Source organism: Notolepis coatsorum, assembly GCF_963971535.1.
Source record: "Notolepis coatsorum genome assembly, chromosome: 4".
NCBI classification, from domain to species: Eukaryota; Metazoa; Chordata; class Actinopteri; order Aulopiformes; family Paralepididae; genus Notolepis; species Notolepis coatsorum.
In genome coordinates this window covers 124520118-124543384 of record NC_140168.1, presented here as the reverse complement: position 1 = coordinate 124543384, position 23267 = coordinate 124520118, and the positions used below count along the sequence as shown (strand labels likewise).

The 23267-nt window shown below is 41.6% G+C and overlaps 1 protein-coding gene across 1 annotated transcript in view; it reads left to right on the top strand.

Moving 5' to 3' along the window:
* Nucleotides 1-2137: 2137 nt before the first annotated feature.
* Nucleotides 2138-23267, top strand: part of klhl18 (kelch-like family member 18) — a gene marked incomplete at its 5' end in the record, with an annotated part of 80580 nt that continues 59450 nt past the window's right edge. The window contains 2 exons of the mRNA XM_084312649.1: nt 2138-2278; nt 16767-16897. Coding sequence (XP_084168775.1) covers nt 2138-2278; nt 16767-16897 — 272 coding nt within the window. The remainder of the gene's footprint in view (nt 2279-16766; nt 16898-23267) is intronic.

The window sequence follows — 23267 nt, the reverse complement described above, 5'->3', positions numbered from 1 at the left end:
ATAAGCAGCCAGTTCTCTGCCCGAAACGATGGGGTACTGACTACGGTAGTATTCTCACCGCACGAAGCACTATATATTAACAGACTATTATTAGCTTAATAGACTACGTCCAACTCGACGATATAGTGCCAAATATGACTATTCAAATATTAATATACACGATGTCTCAATACCGATGGTAAGCCGAACTTGGCCTTACTCCCACACGTGGCGTCGCGGGGAGGCTTTACGTTTGTGACTCTATTGGAGGGTAAGAAACTGGACTGAAAAGGAAGTCCTACTTTAGTAGCGCAGTATATATACGCACTATGAACAAATAGTCCCATTAGTGGTGCGGTAGCCAGATTCCTACGCGGAACTAGGACTTGTTCGTACATGTTGAGCGGTACGTTTGAACTGGGTCTGGGGGGTATGGCAGCCTGGCACCAAGGTCTCGACCAATAGTAGAATGGGGACTATTATGGGATGTTCAGTAGGCTAGAATGGATATTCAATGCATATTGTACAAGGAATATACAAGGGATATCAGGGAATATTAGAGAATATACAAATACAATTAAATATATATATATAATAAATATATATATTCAGTTTAATCTGGCCCTTCACAACAATTACCAAATTCCTTAACTAATGGAAGTCAAATTGAGCAAAAAAATAATTATTATTATTAAATCACGTATTTATATGGATGTATAAAGGGATGTACCCAAACGTTTTTTTGCCTCTGATTATCAGTATGATACAGTATCATTGATACTGAATCCCAATCCGATATTTGGATTTTCCTAGATAATACAGAGGCACAGATATATTAAATGTTAGTAAAACCAGTCCAATGTAGGCAAGATATGCTGGGAAATTTAATAGCTCTGCTTAAAGAAAATAAATGGCCTACATGACCTACAAAATGGCCTACAAAATGGCATCCAATGTAATAAAAAAAGTCAACCAACGAACTAGATTCCTGTACCGGATCTCCTCTCTGGTAAACAAGAATACCCTGAAGACTCTGGCAGGAGCACTCATTCAAGGGTACTATGACTATGCGTGCACCTCATGGTACCAAAGCACCTCAAAGGTGCTTAAAACAAAATTACAAACATCACAAAACAAACTGGTCAGACTACTACTTGACCTGAACCCCAGAACCCACCTCACCCCTGCCCACTTTGACAACCTAGGATGGCTTAGAGTAGACGACAGAGTACAGCAACTTGCAATGGGCCTGGTCTACAAGATACACTATACGACCGGGGTGCCCATGTACATGTCAAAATACTTCCCAAAGGTCAGTGAATACCACGATCACAACACCAGAGGAAGCTCCACAAATCATGTTAAACCCAGATTCGGCTCAAACAAGGGACTAAACACGTTTAGCAATTATGCCACAACAATGTGGAACGCCCTACCCAAAGCTGTAAAGGAATGTGAATCCCTGCCCACATTCAAAACCGCTCTTAAAGAGCACCTACGGGAGGCTGCAATTCGAAACTGGCCACCGTAAATGCCCAAAACCCTCACCACCTCCTAATAGACAGTCTCCTCACCACCGCATGTATATATTCCCTCCCCGCCGTATGTATATTTCTCTCCCACCCACCCACCCCCCCCTAATGTACAGTCCCCTCCCCATCATATGTATATACTCTGTCAGGATCTAGGGGTAACAGCACTGTATATTGGAATACCGTTTATGTCACAAATGTATCAGTACTAAATACCTATATGTCCCTATGCCATAAATGTCATGTATGTTGTGTATGTCATAAATGTCTATATGAATTGAAAATGGGGGACCCTGATGGAAACAAGACAAACGTCTTTCTCAGGTCTGCATCCCCTTAACAATTGTATGTATTGAGCCGTACTGTATTGTACCCATTCTGCAATCTGTTAAATAAAGTTTTCATTCATTCATTCATTCACCAGAGCTTAGGGGCCCATTCAAATTCATCAGTGTCTCTGAACCTTTATTGTGAAAGATCCCAACCGGCGGCGCGTCATCAGGCGTGAAGAAGAAGTAACGTCACTTCCTCTCTCTCACTTCCGGTGTCGTCTTTCGATCCGTTTGTTTTGCTATGCGTTTACAACAACTTCTATCTCCTCCTCACCCCCTGCCCTCAGCCTCCTCATGACGATGGGAGACGTTCTTATCTGTGAAGAGTTGGAGGAGCTGGTGCACTTCTCAGTCCACGACGTGCTGCCGTGTCGCGGCTACGCCGTCATGGAGGAGATCAGACGGCAGGGCAAACTCTGCGATGTGACGCTCAAGGTACAACCAGCTAGCTAGCTAGCTAAAGAAGAGCTAGCTAACGTGTGCTATCCATTAGCCTACCATCTGCAAACCATCCCACTCATTGGTTTGACCAACTAGGATATAACACTATATAACTTAAGTGCGCACGTAGTGTTATATATCGTAGTTGGTCAAACCAATGAGTGGGGTGGTTTGCAGATGGTTGGCTACTAGCACACGTTAGCTAGCTAGTAACTGGGGTACGTTAGCAGACTAGTTAAAGGAAAACTCCAACATTTTGGGAAATTAGCGTATTTGCCATCTACCCTGGAGTTGGACAAGAAGATGCATACCTTTTTCTTCTCTGTGCGTGCAGTAGGAAGACGTTAGGAAGGAACTATAGGCTAATGGAGGAACCTAACGTTACTTCCAGTGACTGACGCTAAGCTAGGCTAACGGTGCACGTCTTACTGCATGCACAGAGAAGAAAAGGGGTATGTAATGTAACTTCTTGTCTAACTCCAGGGTAGATGGCAAATAAGCTAATTTCCCAAAATGTTGGAGTTTTTCTTTAAGCAAGGTCGAAGAATAATACATTTGGCTCATTATAAGAAGGCCAGGTTAGTAAACGGTACTAACTAATGTTCTGTCTTCCGGCATGGCTGCCGAACATAGCAACCGTTGTTTTTGTACATGGCAATGGAAGAGCCTGGGGTTGCTTTGCGTAAAGCTATGGTTTGGACATAATCATTTGGTGTCTCTTTACTGGATCGTGCAAACAAGTCACAGTGGAACAGTATTATTAGCCCGGTGTTTACCTACTACTCTACACAGAAATTAGGCATTTTATTCTGAAAAGGTTACCAATGGTTACAGGCAGCCATACTGGAAGAAACTACACAAGTAGTCCGTGCAAGGCCTCTATTAACTAGCTAGGCAACTAACCATTAGCTACATTTGAGTCATATCACAGAATGTGACGGTAGTGGTACAAACTATTGAACTTGTCATTGCAAATGTTGACCAACTCCTATGATAATGTTTACACTTGACCCATACCACACAGGGACCAATTGCAGGCGTCCTAACACCAGTGGACCACGATGTAGCTAACTATAAGAGATGTAATATGCTAATCCACATTTAATTTAATCTCATTACAAGGGAGTATCAAGGCCCTTGACACAGGGGACATGATTCTCACTACTCTACACACTAGTAAACAATTTGTCACAAAATTCTGGGGACATAACTACATTGCTACATTTTCATGCATTCAGGTATCAGGCGGAGATCTATCGTAAGTTTCCTCTTACAAGGTTATTTACGAGGAAATTTAAGAGAATGTTCGAGGATGAGGTCCATTGAATGTACAGAGAGACTAAAATAAAATGTATTTGCAAGGCCAGACAACACGCGTTAATGTCCCCATGGGCTGGACAAGTCTTCTTTAACACTTTCAGTGCCAGCAGGGGGCGCACGATTTAGTGCTTGAATGCCCACCATCCACTTCAATGTTAGCGTTAACACTTTGGTTGCCTAAGGTTAAATTAATGATATACCATAGATTGCCAGCGCTATTTGTCTATGGAGAAAGTCCCCTTCTTTGCAGGGCTATAACTTTTTAAATTCTATTGCTACATTGCCATTATTAGGGCCCATTCAAAGTCCTATATGTATTGTTCATTGTGTAGCAACGTTAAACTTTTTCATTCACATATTCATAGTAAAGTATGGTCTAATGTATAAGTATGTTTTCATCTCTTTCTGCAGCTTTCTCCAGAACGTGATATATAGCCCCAAATGCATTATATTGATGATGAAATACAGTTTGATGGCAATCAGCGCGATATAAAAAATTCCAACTAGACGTTAGGGCTGGGCGATATGGCCTAAATATGATATCACGATATTTTCTGACCTTTCGGCGATACACGATACACATCACAATGTTTTTCTTTTTTACCCCAAACAATTCATTATGAGGCTTACCAAGACAGTATTTGAGTTTGCAAGCTAACATTAAAGACAAAATAAAATACCCATGCATTTAGCATTTTTATATTATATATTAGATTTAGATTATTGGATTATTAGATTATATATTGCATATATTTAGCAATGAGATATTATGTGATTTAGATATGAAATATGATGAATTGAAAATGGGGGACCCTGATGTAAACAAGACTAAAGTCTTTCTCTGGTCTGCATCCCCTTAACAATTGTATGTATTGAGCTGTACTGTACCCATTCTGCAATATGTTAATAAAGTTTTAAATCAATCAATCAATCAATCAATCAATAGCATTTTAATGAAACTACTGTATATATGTATGTCTCTAAATGTTTTGATGAATTGAAAATGGAGGACCCTTATGTAAAAAAGCCAAAAGTCTTTTTCTGGTCTTCATCCTCCTGTACTGTATTGTACCCATTCTGCAACCTTTTAATAAAGTTTTCATTCATTCATTCTGACGGAAAACACAATAATTTTGATTGACTGTCGAGTCTGCCAATTACGTCACACCGCTTGCACCCGCCCTGCTGTTAGCACCAATCGGCAAGCGCTATTAGTTTTTGACTTCCTGAATGTCCTGTGTGCTGACAACAACAAAGCTACTAACATTAGCTCCCCGCGGCCGTCGAGTAGGAGACCAGTGCTCCGCAGGATGACTAAATGAGGCATAATGATTTTACTACAACGAATGTTATAATAAAAGCCTTTCCATACATCTGTCTGATTGAAAACTTTATTAACAGACCGCGGAATGGGCATATCTCAGCACGGGCTGAGATATGAACGAGTAACGTGTGGACAGATTGACGGGACACAATCCTCTTGGGCAAAACATCACGATATCCACGATACGTTGAAAAAGTGTATCGTTAATGAACTGTACCCGATATTTATATAATATCGTCATATCGCCCAGCCCTACTAGACGTACTTCTAGAAGTTACTACACGTCATCTGATGTTGACCGGTAGGGCGAGGGGGCGTTTATAATTCCGTGGGCAGCGTTATACCAATCATCTAATGTGGGTCAAATGTTGATAATATCAGTTATTATCGAAGACGGTAACGTTACACGCTGAAACTCACCCCAGTCTCCGCGCGCCGTTGGGCGATCATCGTCGAGTAGACATTTTATCATTATGGGATATATTATTACCCGGTCCATCTCCAGCTTGTATAATGGTATATACGTCCAAATCATGTTGTTTATCGAGTTATTGGCAATCGATCGCTATGTAGAGTGACGAGCTAGAGTGCCGGAACCTATCCCGAGTGGCCGGAAGTACTACGGACATCTAGCACAACCTCTACTGCGCTTCCTGTTAAGCGCTTGCGCCGATCGGCCACCAGATGGCGCTCCTGAACCGCCAGAGAGCTCAGTGGGTCCTGCTGGTGAATCTCAGGCCAGCGGAGGGACATTATGAATCCGATCGCAGATTTTTGAAATATTGATATAAAGACGACGTACAGCGTCCCCCGGCAACTTTAGCATGGCCAGCAAAGACGTCTAAAGACGCCCCCTGGCAGTCAAAGTGTTAATAACGCCTAATCTATGTTTTAAATTATGGCTATGTGTCTAATCTGCCCGTCGCTTATCAATGACTCGTTTTCCAGTCAACATTGTCGAAGTGGATTGTTTTTTTATCGGTTCATTTTCGTTTTATAGCATTTTGAAAAGTCCTCGTTTTCAAGGAAAATAAAAAGATTCCATGATAAACGCCCTGTACTGGAATATTCTAGAATACACACAAACGTCATTTTCCGGCCTATTTATGAATCGTTTTCAAATAAACGCTAGATTATCGATAGTATGTGTACGTATGCACGCTGGGGCCGCGAGCTGAAAATCGATTACCTCATTTCCTCAACATCACACACAGGGAGCGAAATTAACTTTTTGACTCACCGGCCAGTGGCGGGTAGATGGGAAGAGTCTACCCGCCAAGCATATTTCTTACCTGCCAAAATTTTTTTGATTAAAAAAATATATATATATTTTATAATTTTTTTTTTAAATAAAATATATATTATATAATCATACTTGTAGTTGTATTATCTGCGAGACATCGCCACCACGCAATAAGTCAAAATGCTTGCTATCTGCAAACAGCTCCACTGTCTGTGTGTATACTTGAGTAGCCTCCAGCTCCAGCAAGGATTCTCCGGCCCTGCAGCTAGACCCTATATTCAGCTAGACCCTACATTCAGCATGCAAGGATTCTCGGGCGATGCAGCTGGACCCTATTTATAACGTTACGTTACGGTTCTTTTGTCAAATCACATTCAACATGCCCTCAGCTAGAATACGCATTCAATCAATGTTATAAGACATTGATATCAGGAGCTATCTGTAGCTACTGCTAGCCCGGTAGATAACGTTAAGACAATTTAGTTTACTGGGACATTTCGATCTAACGTGAGCTAGCTAACGCGAGCTAACGAGGGAACGGAGGTATTATGCACTAGAGTAGACTATTGCTGGAGCATTTGTTGATATCAGCAGCTATCAGTAGCTAGCCAGCTAGATGCCGTTAGACAATGCCTCGTCATGTATTAAACTAAAAGTGAATAGTTGACTGGGTCATTGTTTAAACATTAACGTTAGCTCATGGAGGTCCGATATAGACTAGAGCAGACGGAAGTAAACAAGCCAAATGATAGCTTCCGATTGGTCATTTGCTTTTTTTTCTCATGAAACCAGTCACGTCACTCTACTGTGATTGGACTGTTGACTTGAGTGCGATGTGGGACTTGTAGTTTTTTAACGATCTCGCGGCGGAGAAAAAAAAGACGAGCGGCTATAATCTGTACTCGCACAAGAGTATCGTTATGAAATACACATCTACACGCCACACGGCGGGCAGCCCTCTAAGTGTCATGCGCCAAAGGTAAAAACAGACCGCCCCTGGCGGGCGGCGGGCTTTAGTTTCGGTCCCTGCACACACACACACATGGGGGACACGTTGATATCTCAGCGAATACAACTCTGATTATCCCAAGACTGGTAAAATAGATTCCTTACCTCAGATCAGATGTTCTCTAAAAAGATCATTCCAATTCCTGATCGCCATTCCAAAAATCGATCACTACTGTCTACTATCGATTGGCTACTGTGAATATATATTCCAGGCTGATTCCCGTCCCGCGATCACTTACATGTTGAGCAGACGGCTTGCCAGCTCAGGGAGCCAGCTGGCCCCGCCTCTACATATCACTGATCCCAGGTCAGTCTAAGCAGTGGTGCGTTATTGAAATCATCTGAGGTTGCACGCACCTAATGGTGCCACGCGCGCTCCCGCGAATGCGCATTTAATGTCCCCTCGCTTGAGCACAGACTAAAGACAGTGCCTAATTGCCTCTACGAATGGAATGTAACACATGTCATTCACAACAAGTTAGGTGTGAATGTATCTGAGAACGTATTTAACACACCTGACGACCGGCGCTATTGATATGCAAATAGCGAGTACTTATCTGGGGTGCAACCCCGTCCCATGAAGAACGCATGCCTGAGTCTAAGCGACTGACGTACAGTTTTCGGGGATAGACTAGGGCTGGGCGATATGACGATATTATATAAATATCGGGTACAGTTCATTAACGATACACTTTTTTAACGTATTGTGGATATCGTGATGTTTTGCCCAAGAGGATTGTGTCGCGTCAATCTGGTCCACACCCGTTCAAACTTTTGAACAACGCCGCCCCCACACACACTACTGCATCAAAGTTACTAATTATTATTAACAAAGGCATTCGTTTTGTGGCATTAACGTTATATAGTTACACGTTCAATAACATTAGCGTATTTACCCAAACATAGCAATTAGGGATGGGTACCTTTCACATTTGAATCGATACCGGTACCCAACGGTACCTTTTTTCGGTACTTTAATTTTTTTTTTTTTTTTTTTTTTCTTTTTTTTACTTTTTTCTTTTCATGTCAACGTTCACACGCACAATATATGCTTACCTAGGATTTGACTTGATTCAACAACAAAGCAGTCGGAGCAATGACAAGCCGAAAACTGTCGAAATTTAATTTACCAACCTCAGTCGTAAAAAAAAAATCCAAACTTCAAATAACTACAATTTCGACAGTTTTCGGCTTGTCATTGCTCCGACTGCTTTGTTGTTGAATCAAGTCAAATCCTAGGTAAGCATATATTGTGCGTGTGAACGTTGACATGAAAAAAAAAAAGTAAAAAAAAAAAAAAAAAGTAAAAAAAAAATTTAATAAAAAATATATTTTTTAATTTTTTTTTAATTTTTTTTTCGGTTTCTCACTTGATTCGATACTCGGTAGTACCGAATTCGGTACCCATCCCTAATAGCAATGTCCGATGACGACATAGATAGCAAGCGTTACTGTTCATATCTCAGCCCGTGCGGAGTTGTGCATGCCCATTCTGCGGTCTGTTAATAAAGTTTTCAATCAGACGGATGTATGGAAAGGCTTTTATTATAACATTCGTTGCAATAAAATCATTATGGCTTGTTTAGTCATGCTGCGGTGCGCTGGTAATCACTCGTCTGCCGCAGGGAGCTGTTGTTGTCGTTGAGCTGAGCTCAGCTCTCGTCAAAATCAATTGCGGAAGTAAAAAACGCATAGAGCTTGCCGATTGGTGCTAAGAACAGCAGGGCGGGTTCAATCGGTGTGACGTAATTGGCAGACTCGACTGTCAATCAAAATTATTCTGTTGCCGGCTGAATGATCGAATGAATGAAAACGTTATTAACGATTGCAGAATGGGTACAATACAGTACAGCTCAATACAACAACAGTGGACTGGGGGATGAAGACCAGAAAAAGACTTTCGGCTTTTTTACATAAGGGTCCTCCATTTTCAATTCATCAAAACATTTAGAGACATACAAATATACAGTAGTTTCATAAAAATGCTAAAATGCTATTTATTGATTGATTGATTGATTTAAAACTTTATTAACATATTGCAGAATGGGTACAGTACAGCTCAATACATACAATTGTTAAGGGGATGCAGACCAGAGAAAGTCTTTAGTCTTGTTTACATCAGGGTCCCCCATTTTCAATTAATCATATTTCATATCTAAATCATATAATATCTCATTGCTAAATATATGCAATATATAATCTAATAATCCAATAATCTAAATCTAATATATAATATAAAAATGCTAAATGCATGGGTATTTTATTTAGTCTTTAATGTTAGCTTGCAAACTCAAATACTGTCTTGGTAAGCCTCATAATGAATTGTTTGGGGAAAAAAAGAAAAACATCGTGATGTGTATCGTGTATCGCCGAAAGGTCAGAAAATATCGTGATATCATATTTAGGCCATATCGCCCAGCCCTAGGATAGACCATAGGGGGTGCTTTTTTCCATTCTGAGCTGCCGATGGGGCTGGTGTACCAACGGGAGACTCGGTTGATGAAATATGAATTCAGATCGCTAATAAAAAAATAAAACTATAATTAGCGTCGTGGGCATTCAGGGGGGGGGGGGCTGATAAAACGTCATATCACGTCGTGGGCACTGAAAGTGTTAACACATCCACCGCCAATCCCGTTGTACTGCGTGTTTGCCGGCCATGCGAATTCTGCCAAACCACGCTGTACAGCGATATTGAGATCATATTTTATTTTTTCGACATGGCATTCATAATTCCGCCACCCAGCCTCTGGTGATACAGTGGGACCCTGCACAATAGTGCAACGCCTCAATACCGCCGCCTGGTGGATGATCGGGCGAGTTACAACCGGAAGTGGCCATCGGTGCATCTGGGAAATCCGTCCGGCAGTCACATATCGTTGCGGGACTACAGACAAACACTGGCGTGCATATGGATCGCTGCCATAACTCAATAATCGTATGATTTGGGTGTTTATTGCGCCATACAAACCGGAAATGGATCTAGTAGATCGACGTCAAATAAGTGGGATCTTTTTCCTCCAGTCTCATCGGCGAACGGTAAGAGGACAGTAACGTTACTTTCAGCTTGATTGTTTATTCTTTTCACTGCAAACCGATCTGATCAATATATCACCCATACTACATAAAGCATTTACTGACGATCACGGAATTATAAACGACCCCCCCCCCCTTTCATCCGCGCATGATGAATCATAACGTATACGATCATGTACAGTTGAATTTTTTAATATAGCGTGTATCTGCAATAAACGGCAGTTTATAATCTATATATGTGTTTATGTCTAACTCACGTTCTATGAATTACTGCAGAAAACGATAAAAACACATATATTCTAGAAGGTATTTTTGGAAGAATCTATGGATGAAAAAGTATAACGTTCCTACATCCTGAACGATAGATAATCAATGTTGAATGGGCCATAGTAATGTCAATTTAGCAATACAATTTAAAAAGTTATAGCCCTGCAAAGAAGGTGAACATCTCCATAGGCTTAGAGTGGTGGCAGAGAGGGGCATGAGAGGGGCAAATTGCGTGGCAGACAATGTGTTAAACAAGTCAAGAAGAAACATCACAATAAATCAAGAACAAAACAAAAACACCATAAAGTCCAAAAAACTTTAAATAAAATAAATGATAAATAAATTATCTTCGGTTCAAATAACAAACTCAGCAAGACCGACGGCTTCTCAGTTACAGTGGCAGGGCTCTATGCTAACCTTTTTCACTAGGGGCACAGGTGCTCCTAAATGAAAAAAGTTAGGAGCACACAAAGAAATTTAGGAGCACCCAAAAATATTTAGGAGCACAGTGAAAATATTTCAAGTAAGCGTTTTTTTTTCAAAAATAAATTTATATTTGTACTGTGCGTGCATGTGTGTAAATTAGCTCTTGCTACAACCCTGCATGTTTACATTTTGTATTTTGTACTTGATGCTCATTAACATGTGCTGTCCCTATCAAATCAAACTACTGCTACAAAAGTAACAGTCACTTAACTTTAGCTTTTGCCCCTTTTATGCATACAATGCCTATGTTTTGGCTGTGTTGCTCTTCTAGAGAAATAATCCTTTCAGGGTTGCCTATTGAAATACTGTACACCTCCAGTACAGAAACATTGTTTGAGTTTGCGTGTCAGGTAGACCATTGATTGACAGTCGAGTCTGCCAATTACGTCACACCGCTTGCACTCCGGCCGTCCGGCGCTGCAGCTGGACCCTATTGCCCACCTCTGATGTTCATAACGCTAGCCAAGTTAGCTGTACACACAGATACACAGTGGGCCAGTGACTTTGGTGTAGGGGTGTAACAATGCATCGATCCTAAGGGGGAAATTCAACTGCATCGATTTGAAAATGTTAGAATCGATTATCGCAATTTGAATGTGTACACAGTGTTATGTTGTTATCATGTCCGTTACAGTCAACACAACGGCATACGCTACTGCATCAACGTTATGATTAACAAAGCAAGGCATTCGTTGTGTTGCATTAACGTTATATTACTATTGTTATCGCTAAATCTAGGTGTTCTAAAATATATTGCTATTGGTAAGACTAGAAGTTACATGTCTCTGGAAACTCTCGCATATCGCAATGGTGGCGTTTCAGGAAGTAAACACGCCAAATGAGAGCTTCCGATTGGTCATTTGCTTTCTTTCTCTTGAAACCAGTCACGTCACTCTACTGTGATTGGACCGTTGGCTTGAGTGCAATGTGGGACTTGTAGTTTTTTAACGTTTCTCGCGGCGGAGAAAAAAAAGACGAGAGGCTGTAATCTGTACTCGCACACCGTGCGCGTAATTGAGTTTTACGGTTCGCACACACATATTTTTAGGGGCATATGCGAGCAATTTGGTAGCACTGTAGAGCCCTGAGTGGGTGACAATATTGTCACAAGGAAAGATACACCGAGCCTGAAAATGTTTCTTTTTACCTGGGAATCGATACCGGTACCCAACGGTACCTTTTTCTGTACTTTACTGTCTCTCTCTGAAGTCTAAACTTCACTCTGAAGTCTAAACTTCACAACACACAATCTAAAACCCCTTACCTCCCTCTCCCAAACCGTTCCTACAACAATAACAACAACTTGCAATAGGGATGGGTACCGAATTCTGTACTTTTGAGGTACCGAACCGAAACACGTCGGTACTACCGAGTATCGAATCAAGTGAGAAACCGAAAAAAAAATAAAAAAAAATATTTTTTATTAATTTTTTATTTTATTTTTTTTACTTTTTTCTTTTCATGTCAACGTTCACACGCACAATATATGCTTACCTAGGATTTGACTTGATTCAACAACAAAGCAGTCGGAGCAATGACAAGCCGAAAACTGTCGAAATTGTAGTTATTTGAAGTTTGGATTTTTTTTACGACTGAGGTAGGTAAATTAAATTTCGACAGTTTTCGGCTTGTCATTGCTCCGACTGCTTTGTTGTTGAATCAAGTCAAATCCTAGGTAAGCATATATTGTGCGTGTGAACGTTGACATGAAAAGAAAAAAGTAAAAAAAAAAGTAAAAAAAAAATTTAATAATATATTATATTTATTTTTTATTTATTTTTAAAGTACCGAAAAAAGGTACCGTTGGGTACCGGTATCGATTCACAGGTACCGGTATCGGTTCAAATGTGAAAGGTACCCATCCCTAACTTGCAAAGGAGATCTTGTATCTCAATGGGACTTCCTGGTAAATATAATATTTTTTTTGCGACAAATTTTTTTGTGTGCTAATTGCATCATTTAAAATCACAATTTCGATTTAAAATCTATTAATCGTTCAGCCCTAGTGTTCAGCTGACATGCCCACTACGCAAAGCGTGTGCTCTAGTCTCAAACACACACACACACACACAGCTCTGATCATGCATCCACTCAAACTCAACTCAGAAAATACGGCATCAGGCTATTATTCTAAAAGTATCGATACTAATAAAAGTATTGGACCGTTTCAATGGCTGGGTATTGCAATACTTTTCTAGTATCTGTGTTACCGTGCAACCCTAATAAATATCATAGGCTATATAATGTTATAGCAACATTATCCATTTTCCATTCAACTTTAGGGATATTCGCAACAACATGTCTCAATTTCATACGGACGGAAAAAAGTATATTGGTACATATATCGGTTGTCAAATGTCTTTATTGGTAGGGCAGTCAACAATCTCATATCTCTCTAACCAACTCTGCTAAGTCTCATTTTAGGCAAAGGTGTCCAAAGGTCTCGACTCGACTTTGATTCCAACCTTGGGGGGGAACGTTTTGTCAAACCTATTCACCCCTATTTTAATTCTACAAATTGATCTCAGGTTGACTTGGAACTTTGGAAGGGAAAGTTGCCTTCCTTTATTGTTGAGTGTGGATTGGGAAATGGGCATCCGATAGCAGCATCATGGCAAGCTGGCTGGCCTACCTGCAGGGTTAACTGGATTACATGAGACTGGTCCTCCCTGCTGGTTAACTGGATTACATGAGTCTGGTCCTCCCTGCTGGTTAAGGTAACACAAGGTTGTTTGGGCTACCTCTAAATCCTCTCTCATGAGACTGACATGCTCACCTATTTCTAGGGCTGTACCGAATAGTTCGAAGCTTCGTTCATAATGTTGTCATTCGAATTCTAAATCAACATTTTAATTTTAAATTCTTAATAAACTTTTATATATATATATATATATATATATATATATATATATATATATTTGTGTTTATTCATTCGGTTTAAACCAATAGAGTTTTTCTTCACAGTTGCAGATAAAGATTAGGCTACACTAATATTATAGTATTTTTTTTTATCTACTTTTTCTCCCTTCCCCAATTTCGTATTGTCCAGTTCTACCCTCCCCTGTCTCGAACGCTGTTGGCCATGCCTCCCACAAGCCGGCTGCAATGTGGACGAAGCCTTGCATCACGTGTCCCCTCCGGTACTCGAGGAGGCAGCCGTCGCATCTTTTCACCTGCACAGCGCGATCTCTCAGCGGCGAGGGTCTGCGTGGGAGGGACACGCCGCCCCCGTCGTGCTACCTCCCCTAGATCCCTTCCCTGCTGAGCAGGCGCCCGACCGACCAGTAGGAGTCACTGTTTACAACGACCAGGATACATACCCCGCCGGCTTCCCACCCGCTAACATTGCCAATTGTGTTAGTAGGGACGACTGACCAAGCCGGAGGGTCGGCTGTATTCGAACCCAGTGTCTCTGCGGTGGTAGGCGAGTGCTTAGTCCACTGCGCTACCCAGCCGCCCATAGTATTTTTTTTTATCCACTTTTTCTCCCATTTTTCTATATTTTCTCCCATCCCAATTTCGTATCATCCAATTCAACCCTCCCCTGTCACGAACGCTGGTTCTTGCCTCCCACAAGCCGGCTGCAATGTGGACTAAGTCATACATAGCACAAGTCCCCTCCGGTACTTGAGGTAACAGCAGTCGCATCTTTTCACCTGCGCAGCTCGATCTCTCAGTGGCGAGGAGTAACGCGTGGGAGGCTCACGCTGCCCCCGACACTTCCTGATTCTACTCCGCAGGCGCACCAACCGACCTGTAGGAGTCGCTGTCCACAACGCCCGATCCCCACCCATCAGTTTCCCACCCCCTAATACGGCCAATGTGTATTAGTACGGACGACCAGCTAAACTGAAAGCAAATGTGGAGCGCTGGGCTCGAACAGGCGAGCCTAGCGTCTCCAGATTTAATGTCCAAAAATGTAAGGGCTGTGTAAAAGTATGTAATTTTGTAATTGAAAATGCAGGAACCCTGTAAAAAATTAAATGCAGCTAGCATTCATGAACTAACAATCTGCTGATACAAGATACTTTAATGCCACACAACTATGGTTGGTGGTAATCGTTTGCGGTACAGTATGTTAGTTAAGCACTGGGACGACAACATGAAACGCCCCACCTCCCAATCCCCACAATAAATACATTCAGTTCATGTTCACTTCAGTTTGGCTGCCTGCTCGTCTGTGCAAGGGGGGGGGGGGGGGGGGGTGTTTAGTGTTCGGACATAAATCGATTCAAATCTAGACTAAAAAAATCTATCTAGGGAAGAAGAGCTTTAATTGCATATTAATAAAAAAAATACATGATACTGTATTGTACGTTATATCATATTACATTATATAATCATATTATAATAAAATTTTTATATTATATTAAACTATATTTACACTACTATATACTATTATATTATGGTACTTATATTGTATATATCATGTACTATATATCTCATATCACATTATGTGTTGTATACACTATTATGTACTATATACTATACTGTAATGTGTACTATATGTAGCGCTGCCGCGGTATTGATGTTTTCCTTACCGCACAAATTTGCGAAATATTTCCTACTGCCGCGGTTATTACCGCACACACAAAAAATAAAATAAAAAAAGTTTGAATGCATTATTTTTTTTAGTAGTCTACTCTTTATAGCATATAGCCTGCCTCTAGTCTAAATGTCTATCTTTAGAGGATGACTTTGCAGCATGAATATTGTTTGGGATTCGGCAAGCACGCATTCGTTATTGAAAGTGAAACACTGATTCGAAGTCTCCCCTCTGGTCGTGCGCCGTTCACTCTGTGTCGCGGGCAGGGGTGGTAGCGCCCGGCGGTCCCCCCCCCCCCCCGACCCTTTCTTCTTCTTATTATTATAAAGTTACTACTTATGATTAACAAAGGCATTCGTTTTGTGGCATTAATGTTATATAGTTACACGTTCAATAACATCAGCGTATTTACCGGCAAGGCAAGCATTACTCAATTCATATCTCAGTTCCTTTCTTTGCTCAGAGCGTGCTGAGTTGTACCCATTCTGCGGTCTGTTAATAAAGTTTTCAATCAGACAAGTGTATAGAACGAAGGGCTTTTATTATAACATTCGTTGCAGTAAAATCATTATGCCTCGTTTAGTACTCCTGAGGAGCGATGGTAATCCACTCCGGCGGGGAGCTAACGTTATTAGCCGTGTTGTGAGCTCTGATCAATGGCTGACATTCAGGACGTAAAAAACTAATACGCGCTTGCCGATTGGTGGTAACACACTGCAGGACGCTCCAACGTGTGACGCGTCTCTCTTCTGACCAATCGGTGGTCTGCAGTGTTTCACATGACTTTTCTGGTACCCAATAGGGTCGCTTGGAACCTCGACAGAGGAGTAGGGTATATCTGCAGAGCCGCAAGCCCAACGAGAGCAGGGTACTTTATTATTATTATAAAAAACAGCTGTGATGCGGTATTCAGCCTAACTCTGCGGTGGGCGTGATGTAACAGCGATACCGCGGTGATGCTGTAATCGCGGCAGCTCTAACTATATGTATGTACTATGTATGTAAATAAAAAAAACGAAATGCAAGTCTTCAGGGGTAGGGCCCGACAAGCCTAGTGCTTCTCCCTAGCCCTTTTCGGACAATTGGACAATGCTGCAATAGCAGCTGGTAAAACTTTGACGATTTATTTAATTGTTATGTGTCCAAAACCCGAAATAAAAAATAACTGAACTGACTGCTGTGGGGAAAAAGCGTCTGTGAAGCGTGCGTGTCTGGTTGAAATTGACCTGTAGCGACCTGTTTGATCTTCCAGGTGGGCGATCACAAGTTCAGCGCTCACAGGATCGTCCTGGCTGCCTCCATACCGTACTTCCACGCCATGTTCACCAACGACATGGTGGAGTGCAAGCAAGACGAGATCGTCATGCAAGGCATGGACCCCAGGTGAGGGCTGTCTATTGATATTGCTATGCTATAATATTCACTAATGGTGTAAAAAATAATACAAATAAATAATCTGAATCCAGGAGTGTCGATCCATACAATTGATGATTGATATTAGGGGTGTAACGGTTAGGGCTGTACCGAATGCTTCGACGTTTCGATCATAATGTTGACATTCGAATTCTAAAGCAACATTTGAATTTTTAATTTTTAATACATTTAAAAAAACTTTTTGTTATCTTTTTTTTTTTTTTTTTTTTTTTTGTATTTGTTTAAACCAATGGGGGTTTGGCTACACTAATATTATAATATTATACATAAGACGTCACCATCACTTTCATACCAACCGTGCCCTTATTTAGGGCTGACCTTTTTTTGGAATTCGAAGCTTCATGGCCGAGATTCGATTTTAACCTGTTAATCTGTAGACCGTTTTTGCCTAAAGGTACATGCCTAAGTAAATGGAAGATTGCTCCACTTCTGCAGGTCATTTAGCATGTTCTTGGTATCTAGGAACATCTAGGGACCTGGGGGTATGTATTTCCAGTGTCAGAAATATTGTGTCTGTTACTAGGCTGAGTAAATTGTAATGAAGAAAAGGAGAATATGAATTATTTGATCATGTTAAATCTGCGGGGCACGAGAAAATGCTCACTGAGCTCATTCACCACCTTATTGAGATCATGTGTAAAAAAAAAAATCTAAGCAAATGAACCGCGGGAAGATGATTAAACAAGGATTTGTAGATACAGTAATTAATGATCGATTTTAATTATAAATCCATATTTGAACTTTACCTTGACCTTATTATGGCCAAATCATACATCTATGGATAGGGAAAATGCTCCTCTTTCCAATGGCAGGGTTGAATCTGGATTTAGTCATTTCCTTGCGGTTTTTACGATAATTAGCATTTTCAGATAAATTCGTATTTCCGATAAATCGTATAAAACATCTGTAAAAATGAAAATATACACTTTGACTACTGTTTTTGATAGTATGGTATTTACTCTTGGCTACAATTTTTTTAATTTTTTTTAAACATTAACCTCTTAACATCCAAGGGCCCACATGTGGACGATTCTTTGCCGACCTCTAGTGGCTCGGTGTGCATTTCTTTTAATACAATATATAGATGGAATTAAAGCCCTATTTGTTGCCTGTCGATTGCCCTTTCAGGTGACAAAAATCCGTTCAGCGGTTCTCGAGTTACATGCCGATATTTGAGGTGTGCCCCAAAGTATGCAAAAGTACACATTACCACCCCCGACTCCCGGGGCTCAAGCTCCGTCAATCATTTGACGAATTGCATGTTTCATAGCGTGCATGTGTCATCTTAATGCTGACGTCACATCAGGGGCAGGGCAGCAGGGGCTCTTGAGACTCACAGGCAGCTAGTGGCAGGAAGCAGAGCCTTGCTACTACTAGCCGACGAGTGATGAATGAAAATGTATCCGTTTCACCTAACACTATTGCTCCGTGATCATAGCCAATGTTCCCCCTAAGGTGCGCCCGTGCGCGCTAGGGATGGGTACCTTTCACATTTGAACCGATACCGGTACCGGTACCTGTGAATCGATACCGGTACCCAACGGTACCTTTTTTCGGTACTTTAGTCTCAAGAAATTTAATTTACCTACCTCAGTCGTAAAAAAAAAATCCAAACTTCAAATAACTACAATTTCGACAGTTTTCGGCTCGTCATTGCTCCGACTGCTTTGTTGTTGAATCAAGTCAAATCCTAGGTAAGCATATATTGTGCGTGTGAACGTTGACACAAAAAGAAAAAAGTAAAAAAAAAAGTAAAAAAAATAATTAATAAAAAAAATATATATATATATATATATATTTTTTTTTGGTTTCTCACTTGATTCGATACTCGGTAGTACCGACGTGTTTCGGTTCGGTACCTTAAAAGTACCGAATTCGGTACCCATCCCTAGCGCGCGCGCACATGGCAAAACGCTCCTGCGCACATCTGAAATCTGTCGCGCACAGAAGCGTTTGTGTAAAATATGCATGTAGTTAAATTGACTGGCTCGTTGCACCGAATACTACGGTAACCTGTTGCATGTGACGTTACCAAGAGAAGCCTCGCTTTCAGTGCCTTGTGGGCGTCGCTACTGCGCGCTCTCACAGACACACACACACACAGAGGAGGAAGCGGACAGATCCGACCAGCATCGCTGGCTCCTCAATTCAAACGCGAAAATGTACATTACAGATTAACTGCAGAGAAAACGAAGGGCTTGATGGCAAAGTTGACAGAATTGATTGAAGTATGCAGCTATACAGAGAGAAAGAAAATAATTGAAAACTATTTTGATGCCTCAAAATGATGTTTTGGTTTGATAAGATGCTTGTTATGATACAATCATTCTAAGGATTATGTGTAATAAATTAGTTTAGTACACTAATTGCAACAAATCTGAAACTGCATAGTGCACTTTTAAATTAGTATCTTTGTGAGGTTACTGTTTTATAATTTACATTACATTGAAAAGATACAAAGATATATTTTTTAAGCTGGATTTTCTAATACAGAAGAGGTATTATTTAGAACATTACTTCATATTTTTCTTGTTTATTTTGTCCAGTAAGACTTGAAAATATATATTATTTTGTCATAGGTTGATTTGGTTATTTTCTTGAGATTTGTCAGATAGATTACTTTAGGCATAATAAAGTATGTTGAGTAACTTTGGTTATAGAGAGATATTATTTTGTTATATAAAATAATATAAACAATAATTTTATATCCATACAGAGAAGGCATACTTTAAATATATTATAATGATAAGGCATCTTTGAGTAAACTTTGAGTATCATTAAGTATCTTGAGGCTGAAGGCAGTGTCCTCTTTAAAAATAAATCACAATATGGTCACCCTTGAAGTCGCATTATAATTCACTTAATAAAATAATGACGAGTCAGCCTCTTAAAAAGACAAAAGTTAGTGACGAGACTCACACCGCTGCCGCCAAAGTAAGGACTTTGCTCTGTATCGTCAATCAATGGTCAAATAAATATTTGATTAAAGAATATATATGCCTTTTTGTATTATTTCTCTGTGTATCAGCAAAATGTATATATTTTTATGTTAGACATTGAGGGAAATTAAGATTCTCAGATTTTTTACAAACCGCCGCTTATCAACTAACCGGTTAATCGGCAGGTGACGTATGTTGCTCAGTAGTTGCTGATGTCTGCTCAGGAGGTTTGAGTGTTTGCTCAGACCGAAAAAAAATTAGAGGGAACATTGATCATAGCCATTCATCTCTAAAGCTAACCACTATTTGTAACAGCCACAACCACGTTACCATATTTGTAATAATGTAAATCATTGTGTCGTTGTACATATTGTGTATGCAACGTTAGCAGCTAACGTAGCTTAGCTTGGTAGCCGCCGTTCTTGAAACTCCTAACAAAGCCCGAATTAAAATGGTTCTCTCCTCTTTGTATACCTTTGTCCTCACAAGTATTCTGCCAGGGAACTTATGGAAACGACAATAGTAGTTATAAGGTGTCCTTCCTTTCTAAAACACTTGAACGTGCTGTATCCAACCAACTTACTGCTTATCTCTTACAGAATGACCTAGACCCTAATCAGTCAGGCTTCAGGACTGGTCACTCCACAGAGACAGCCCTCATTGCGGTCACAGAGGCACTTCACTTAGCAAAAGCGAAAGGCCTCTCCTCTGTCCTGATTCTCCTAGATCTATCTGCAGCCTTCGACACAGTCAACCACCAGATCCTCCTCGCGGCCCTCGCAGGAATGGGAGTGGCTGGCTCTGCGCTGACATGGCTGTCATCATACCTCAATGACCGCTCCTACCAAGTGTCATGGAGAGGGACCCTGTCGGCCACCCGCCCCCTACGGACGGGTGTCCCCCAGGGCTCGGTTTTAGGACCTCTTCTCCCTCTACACTAAATCACTGGGTAACATTATCATGTCTCATGGCTTCTCCTACCATTGTTATGCCGACGATACTCAACTCTTCCTCTCCTTCCCTCCCTCAGATATCCACGTCTCTGAGCGGACCTCAGCCTGTCTGTCCGACATCTCCGCCTGGATGACGACCAACCACCTCAAACTGAACCTAAGCAAAACAGAATTGCTTCACCTGCCGGCCAAATCCTCCCCCCTGACCGACCTTTCCATCACAGTCGAGAATGCAGCTGTGACCGCGTCCCCGACCGCCAAGAACCTTGGTGTTGTCCTCGACGACCAGTTGAACTTCTCTGCTCACATCGCAGCGACAACCAGAACCTGCCGATTCCTCCTGAGCAACGTCAGAAGGATCCGCCCCTTCCTGACAAAAGAAGCCACCCAACTCCTCGTCCAATCAACAGTCATCTCCCGCCTCGACTACTGCAACGCACTGCTCGCTGGCCTCCCGGCCACTGCCACTAAGCCTCTTCAACTCATTCAGAACGCAGCGGCCCGCCTGATCTCAAACCTACCGAAGTCGGCCCATGTCACCCCACTTCTTAGGGACCTGGACTGGCTCCCCATTGCTGCACGAATCCGCTTCAAGGCCCTCGACCTAGCATACCGTGCGGCAAAGGGAACCGCTCCCGCCTACCTCCGGTCAATGGTCTCTAACTACACACCCTCAAGACCCCTACGCTCTGCATCTTCTGGCCGCCTCAGACCTACTCCTATCCAAGCTCCGGGAGGGTCATCAAAGAGAAGTCGCCTATTCTCAGTCCTTGCCCCACAATGGTGGAATGAACTACCCACCCCAGTTAGGACAGCCGAAACACGTCCAATCTTTCGCCGTCGACTAAAGACTCACTTCTTCAACCATTATCTGAATTGAAAAGAAAAAAATAACTAAGGGAGGAAGGCCGTTCTTGAAACTCCTAACAAAGCCCGAATTAAAATGGTTCTCTCTTTATATACCTTTGTCCTCACAAGTATTCTGCCAGGGAACTTATGGACATGACAATAGTAGTTATAAGGTGTTTGATCATTGTGTCGTTGTACATATGCACCGAGTGCAGCTAAAGGGGCTATCCACCGAGTGCAGCTAAAGGGGCTATTGTATCAACATGCCGCGACGTGTAGCTAACGTAGCTTGCATAATGCGTGTGCAGTGCTTTGCCCCACAGGACCTACACATTTTACTCGTTCCCAAAACTCTTTTACATGCACGACAGTAGCCATAATGCTAACGTTAGCGGGGTAACGTTAGCCAGAGCGATATAGCCAGCTTGGTACTATGACCCGGGGATCAGGCGACAGCCCACAGACCAGTAGCGCTGCTGTACTGAACAACCGGCTGCCTAGTGGTAAATGTAGTTCTTTTTTTACGACATTAAAAACATAACTATCTTGTTTCAACCAGTTGTAGCTGGTCCATCAAAGTCTCCGACGATTAAAGCCATTTGCGTCTTGTAAGGCGTCCATTTGGATCAAGGAAATAGCTTTCTGCACTCGTCAAAACTCCTTGTAGTGGATCAGAAGTAGGGGAAAGATACCAGATGTGACGTCATGGCCCTGATAGCTCTGATAAGCTTTTTAATTTGCTCGTGCATGTTATTCGTGCGTGGACCTTTTTAACCATTTCTGAGTGGCATTTCCGGCGTCAAATGGAAAAAAATAAATAATGAAATTATATACCAATGATGTAAACTACCCATAATTGATCAGTAGGGTTTAACCTGCAAGTTGGGCTTTAAAGGGGAACTCCACTTTTTTTGGAAATTAGCTTATTTAACATCTTCCCTGGAGTTAGACAAGAAGATGCATACCTTTTTTGTCTCTGTGCGTGCATTTTAGCTTTGGGAATAGACGCTCCGTTAGCATAGCTTAGCTTCATCACTGGAAGTGAGGCAGGACAGTAGCCTTACAGTGCCTTACAGTGTATTGCAAGGTCTGACATTGACCAAACTTGATATGCATGACCTTGGTGGGCTCTAGGTCAACTCCTGAAAAGGGGGTCAATGTCAGACCTTGCAATCAAAAGTTAGGGGGCGCACTGAAATTATGGCAAGGGTTATTAGCCCCCTAACTTTTGATTGCAAAGTCTGACATTGACCCCCTTTTCAGGAGTTGACCTAGAGCCCACCAAGGTCATGCATATCAAGTTTGGTCAATGTCAAAATTAATTTTTTTTTTTTTATTATTTATTTTTTATTTTTTTTGCCAGGCCATTGTTTCTAGTTGTGGCGGCGGCACGGCGCGATAGTTGGATAACCTAGGTGGGTGGGGAACAACCAGGATGTCACTGTCTGCGACAGAGTTGGAGAACTATCTGACTCTCTCCCTCACGCGGACACATACACACACACACACAATGGAGCCGTGCTGCCGCTTGTGATTGGTGGAGGCGGGACCAGGCGATACAACTGATTGACAGCGGAG